This window comes from Apaloderma vittatum, unplaced genomic scaffold, assembly GCF_000703405.1.
Source record: "Apaloderma vittatum isolate BGI_N311 unplaced genomic scaffold, ASM70340v1 scaffold2534, whole genome shotgun sequence".
Classification (NCBI taxonomy): Eukaryota; Metazoa; Chordata; class Aves; order Trogoniformes; family Trogonidae; genus Apaloderma; species Apaloderma vittatum.
Window position 1 is genome coordinate 82,613 of NW_009713048.1, and position 6,771 is coordinate 89,383.

The window sequence follows — 6,771 nt, forward strand, 5'->3', positions numbered from 1 at the left end:
TTTCTTGTCATTCCAGACTTCTGAAAAGTTTCAAAAAATAAACCAGATGGTGGGCAACAGTGACTGCCACCTAAAGCGCAGTGCAGAAGTAAGCGCTGCTCCTAAGCCGCTGAAGAGGCTGCGCTTTGATATAGAAGGGCAAGACGAAGCAGATGGAAGGTGAGAGCTTGTTCTTGGCTTTTTGGTAATCTTACATATGTTTGGTTCTTGGGGCCTTCCATCTTGACTTCTTCCTGACGTCCTAACTTCTGTTAATTTGTTTAACTTTACTAAAAATATGAAACGAGAAATGGTGGCATGATGCTTCTCAGGTAGATGCTTTGATCACAGAATCACAGAATGTTAGAGGTTGGAAGGAACTTCGAAAGACCATCTAGTCCAGCCCCCCTGCCAAAGCAGGATCACCTGTAGCAGATCTCACAGGGAACCCTCTCAGAAGGGAGGATTATTCAGTGCCTGCATATCCAGCATCCCAGTGTGACTGCTGAGCTTTAAACTGCACTGTTGTCTCCAGCCAGTCTTCTAAAAAACCAAACCCCAGGTTTTTTTAGACATAGGAGAAATCAAGCGACTCTTGAATTTAGTGTGGACGAAGAAAGAGTTTGCATCTTTGCAAGAGAAGGTGATAACACTGAAATGAACTAACCTTGATTTATATTTAGGTTGTAAGGATAAAAAGTTTTGTATTTTTTTAACTTCTACTTAATTTTGTGCTTTTTTATCTGCAGCAAACACTTACCCCAGGAGTCCAAGTTCCAACAAAAGCTTGCAGAAATGAGTGAGTATTGCTTGTTTTCATTGACTGCCCAGCAAGGAGTGCCCTGGATAAAACAGTTTGTGCCCCCTCAGATAAAGACAGTGCTACACACTGATGTCATTTTAGTAACTTGCTTTGCTTTAGTTTTTTTATACTTGCTCCATTTAATCTTGAGAATGCCAATTATAAAATGGAAATCCTCAAAGACCTTTTTGAGAATGTTAAATGACACAGAGGCATAGAAGATGCTGTATCGTGTGTGAATAAGAAAACGAGCATGACACATTTTTTCTAAATGCCAGAATTCTTGAAATGGAATGCCAAAGCTTTCCCATTTGTTCCAGTAAGAGACCCTTAGCTGAGAGCTTGCAAGTAGAAATCAGTAGTAATTGCAGCAGCATTTAGTTATTCACCTTTTTAGGCAATTACAGTGCAGTGAAAGAAGGTTATATATACAGGAAAATTGCATGTGATTTTTGTATTTTGCTTTGCTGTATTTTCTGCTAAAAGGCCCAAGATTGCTTTGGATCAGCATTTCCTTGAGATTTTATGGTTGGTTTTTTTTTTTTTTTCAAATGAGACTCAAATCTATCTTATGAAAAGGAAAACAGCCCCATCCCCACATCCAACTTGCATTTGCCACTCCCAGGAAGGAGCACACTTGGTCTGACCAGGCTTTTTCACTCTCTAGTGGAATCTGAGCTCTGTAGCTGAGCAGATTTGCCCGTTAAAAATTCTTACCTAGCGAGTGTTTGCTCATCAAGATGGGTATGAGGACAGATCTGAGCACCTCTCATTTATAGAATCATAGACTGGTCTAGGTTGAAAGGGACTTTAGAGATCGTCTAGTCCAACCTCCCTGTCATGGGCAGGGACGCCTCTCAACTAGATCAGGCTACTCAAGGCCCCGTCCAACCTGGCCTTGAACACCTCCAGGGAGGGGGCATCTACAACTTCTCTGGACAATTTATTCCAGAGTCTTGCCGCCCTCGTACTGAAGAATTTTTTCCTAAGATCCAATCTAAATCTATTCTCCTTCAACTTAAACCCATTTCCCCTTGTCCTGTTGGTGGACGCTTTTGTAAAAAGTCCCTCCCCAGCCTCCCTGTAGGTTCCCTTCAGGTATTGAAAGGCAGCTATTAGGTATCCCTGAAGTCTTCTCTTTTCAAGGCTGAACAGTCCCAGCTCCCTTAGCCTGTCCTCATAGCAGAGGTGCTCCAGCCCCTGGATCATCTGAACACGTTCCAACAGATCCACATCCCTCTTACGGTGGGGACACCCGAACTGGACGCAGTATTCGAGGTGGGGTCTCACAAGAGCAGAGTAAAGGGGGAGAATCACCTCTCTTGACCTGCTGACCACACTCTATTTTAGGATAGTGTTTACCTGTGGCAGAGGTCAAGAAAGGACGTTTTGTCTCAGGTCCAGTTGCGTTGGTGTGTCTTGCGGGAGGGAAAAGCCCTTTCCTGGGCAGGCTGGCTGCAGGACGTGGGGACGGCTCTGCCCGTGGCATCTGCTGGGGGACAAGGTCCCCTCATGACACCATCCACCTGCCTGCCCTGAGGATGAGAGCTGACGAAGTGAGGGTACAGAAGCAGTGAGAAGTTAAGTGAACAGGTGGAAAGAATTTCTTAAGGTGCATGAGACATAGAATCATAAAACGGCCCAGGCTGAAAGGGACCTTAGAGATCATTTAATCCAGCCTCCCTGCCGCCAGGCACGCCACCTCTTGACTAGATCAGGCAACAGATGGGGACCGAATGGGAATCGAACCCGCGACCTTAGCGTTTTTAGCGCTATGCTCTACTGACTGAGCTAATTGATTTAGACTAGTGTACTTCTATTCCTTCTGTCATTACAAATTTTTACAATAAATAATCGCGTCCAAAGTAACTCTGAGGAAAATATTTCATTCTCTTTTTTTTTAGCATCTACTCGAACAAGAATGCAAAAGCAGAAACTGAATGATGGAAATGATACCTCAGCCAGTGAAGAAAAGTGAGGTTCTCCTCAGGACCAGGGGCTGCACTGCAGGCCCCCTTAGATGGTTTTTGTTTTACAGCTTTCATTAATTGAATTGCTTTTTTAGTTGCCTTTTATTCCGAACTGGTAGTTGAAAGCATTTGGACTTTTAAAAGTGTTTCTCATGATACTTTGCCTTATGTAGCTTATATACAATGTAAGCCACTGAATTTAATTTATATATTTTTTTCAGGATTTAAGAGACAGACTTGGAAGGTGTCTTAGTTTCCTATTGCAACATTACTGATTGAAGCCAATTCAGTCTACTTTGGATTGAATTTTTCTGTCTAAAGACAAGATGTTAGCTAGAACGATTTGAAATGCACTAATTTTGTTTCTTAGATTTCGTTATTTTTTTCCTTACTTGCAAATTTTGAAAACGCGGGACCAGATAACCACAAAGGTTTCTGCTGCTGTGTGTGATCCGCGCATCGACTTTTCGTTAACTCCAACTGCAGAGCAGTCACAGCCCTTGCAGAGGCAGGGCCTCACGTTCGAGGTACAACCCGAGCTCATTTTGTAGCCCTACTACTGAAACCAACATGTGGTGTTTTGTAGTTTTCCTTCCCCAGTGTAATTTCCGAGGGCAGTTATACTGCCCATCAGTTGGAATTTTATGGAATGTGAATCCCACCGAGATTCCTCCCAGAAGCTGGAGCTTCTTCCCATGTGTAGAGTACTTGATGTGCACTTTCTTGGAAAAAATCTGAGTTATTAAAAAAGAGCCCCCAACCTAAATCCCACCCAGTACACCTAAGGTTTCAGAATTCTAATGATATAGAATTTTCTTGATTTCTTCAAATTTGCACCTAACCAAGCCAAATAGCTTGAGAAACAGGCACCAAACTGTGTTTCCCAGAGCTGAAGGCCAAAGTGTCTGTGGTTGGGTTCTGCGTAAGAGCAGCCCGGTGTCCAAAGCACAGCGCAGCTCCCGGGCGCCCTTCCTGCAGCGGCTGCGCGAAAGCTGAGCTTGGTGAGCCCACGTTGGGAAAACCAGTCTGCCTTACTCTCCTGAAAAGGCAGAGCTTAACAGACAACTTGGGAACTGTTGCAACTAGGAAAAGGAACAAACCCAACAACCAAAAACATTTTTCACCTTGCATATTTGTCAATTACTGATTCAGATACTGGAATTTTTCTTGCAATGACAAAGTGTTTACAAACCCAGCCATTTAGGGAAAGCACATGTTTTACTTCCAATGGATTAAAATGTAAGTAGATAAATGAAGTCTTGCTTTAAAGTTATCCATTTTTGTGAAATTTAGCTTTTGCAGCTACTTAAACAAAAAGAGTTGTAGTAGAAAAGCATGCGATTCATTACACAAACATTTTAAAACCACATCTTCTCCGGGTAGCTTCTTTAGAAATCGTTTTGCTGATGCTAGAGGACGTACAGTAGTACATTTTAAAATTCAGTTCTCGTGTTGAACAGGAGCTAATCCTAGAGCTACTAAAAGTTCTACAAGCAGCACGCTGATTTGTCAATGAATTTTAAAAGAAAATTGACTTATTTTTTTAGTCTCGGTATGGCTTCAAATTCCTGCCTGAAAAATGTACAGAAGTGTTAAGAGTACCTTACATTTATTTTCTCATTTTTTGCAGAGGTAACAGTGGGGTACACTGACCGTAAACTCTGTTACAGCCATTGAGGTTCTTCCACGGTCCTTTGGCTGGCGGGGTGGCATGACAGAGTCCAGTACCCAAGCAGATTTATTATTTCTTTACTGTGACAATGTATTTTTTTTTGTTTAAACAGACTGAAGGCTTTACATCAGAAGTATGATAATATTTTATACAACTGATCAGTTTCTCTCCTTTCAAGATAAATAAAATAGCTTTTAAAAGATTTCTAGTTGGTGCTTCTTTCATTCCCTGCCCCTTCCAGAAACACATTTTCTGGGTCTTACTTTTAAGCAGGCACATATGGAAACCAATGGCTTTTTGTCAGATTTGGAAATCTTACTGTTTGAGAGCGCTTTTTCATATATCAAGACTCTGTGTTCAAAACGCGCCGGAACATTGAAACAGTTTCAGGAAAAAAAGAAAATTAGAATTCAGAGCAGAAGAGTTGGGTGGGAAACGGGAGCGGGCGTTTCAGGTGCCTCGTGGTAAGGATCGCACTGCTGATCCTGCTCTTCTCATCACAGAGGAGAAATGTACATTTGTGGAGAAAACTCGCCTCTACCCAAGCTGTACGTGTAAGCTGGGCTCAGGCAAACAGCACCTCAGAGAGGAGCATTTCCCTTCACTGATGATTTAGTCTCTCAGCTTGGATCTGTAGCCAGCTTGAGATGCATGAGCTGACTCCCAGTTTCTTTATTTGCAGTTTTATACCTTATATCTCTTGCTGCTATCCCATTCCCAAATGCTGTTTGCTCTTACACAGCATGGCAACCTCAAGTTTTCAGGCAGAGGAAAGATCCAGGTATGAAATGTGAAACAGCTGGAGAAGATTATGGCTGCGTAAGACTTGTGCAAAGTACAAGTTGTAATATTTTAAAATGTAACAAGTAAGCTGGTCCTAATGGAAATTTGCTTCAGAAACAGTTCTTAGTGCTTTGAGAACAATTTTATTCATCATTAAGTCACTTGGGCATTACTGTCTTTGAAAGGCAGAGATACCCTTATGCAAATTCTCCAGCTCTTGTTTTGCAGACTGTTTTCAATTCTGTTTCCAAAGATTTTATGAGGTGCTGATTATCTCTTGAAGAACAAAAATAGTCTTTAAAATATCTATCACTAGCTACATAGTCAACTCTGTTTACAAATGTCAGACTTTATTAACTTTTACTGAAAAGGAAGGAAAAAATCCCACTCATACGTTTAAAATATTATGGCATTTTTATTAATGGTCTATTAAAACCAGGCAAGTTTATAAAGAAACAAGAAAGCAAACCATAATTTTATGTTCAAGTTGTAAACTTTCTACATCATTAGGTGATAGCCAATGAATCCTGTGGGGTAAATAAATGCTTTGTTTTACAAGGAAAGCCCCTGGAAATTGTTCAGATCATATAAAACCAGCAGTTTACATTGTTACAAGGAACTGTAACAAACCTCTAGAGCTGAGGGCAGGATGACAACATAACGCTGGCTCTTAGCTGAAGAGAACCTTTAAATGACTTTATCCCTGTAATTTCTTTTTCTTTCAAATTCCATTTGATTCAGAAAGTTATCCAACTGGTTCCCTTTCTGCAAAGTGGAACATCCCTCTTCATTTAATACCCCAGGTACAGTTTATGCTTATTTTCACTTTTTAACAAATAACACTTTTTTTTTGCCTGTGGTTGGTCCTAAACCAGAACAAATACTTAAATACTTCATGAAGTATTTAACCTGCAAAATCCACAAATGTTGTTTGTTGCAGACTGTCTCACAGTGGTAAAATGCATCCCTAATTTCTTCTAAAATGTCCCATGATTTGGTTTCAGACATATATTTATATACATGCAGCCATATTTAACCACCTAAGCCAGTATGGTTTTTTAAACATTGACCTTTAAGTGCCCAGGAAATTGCATGCAACAGAAGCTTAAAAAAAAATAAAATAAATAAATGTCTCTAGGAACATAATACTGTCGCATCCAAGTCAGATGATAAATACTGCATGAATAAAAGCCAGCACTGCCACATTGGATGTTTAGACAATCACCCTCTTTCAGGCCAGAGATGCTTTTCCTTGAAATCAGCTCCAGAAGGCTTTATCATAGAATCATTGAATCATTGAATGTCTTAGGTTGGAAGGGACCTGAGAGATCTTCTAATCCAACCTCTCTGCCATAGGCAGAGATGCCCTTAACCAGAACAGGTTGATCGAGGCCTCATCCAACCTGGCCTTGAATATCTCCAGGCAGAGGGCATCTGCAGCCTCTCTGATGACAACGTCTTCCAGAGTCTTGCCACCCTCGTACTGAAGAATTTCTTCCTAAGATCCAGTCTAAACCTATTCTCCTTCAATTAAATCCACTTCCCCTTGTCCTATCGCTGGACAC

At 41.1% G+C, this 6,771-nt stretch overlaps 1 protein-coding gene across 1 annotated transcript in view; it reads left to right on the top strand.

Annotated features, from left to right (window-relative positions):
• The window catches only part of RB1 (retinoblastoma 1), a 73,748-nt gene extending 70,789 nt beyond the window's left edge, over positions 1-2,959 (top strand). The window contains exons 23-25 of the mRNA XM_009868207.1: positions 17-159; positions 729-778; positions 2,686-2,959. Of these exons, the coding sequence (XP_009866509.1) occupies positions 17-159; positions 729-778; positions 2,686-2,759 (267 nt within the window). The 3' untranslated portion in view covers positions 2,760-2,959. The remainder of the gene's footprint in view (positions 1-16; positions 160-728; positions 779-2,685) is intronic.
• Positions 2,960-6,771: the final 3,812 nt, after the last annotated feature.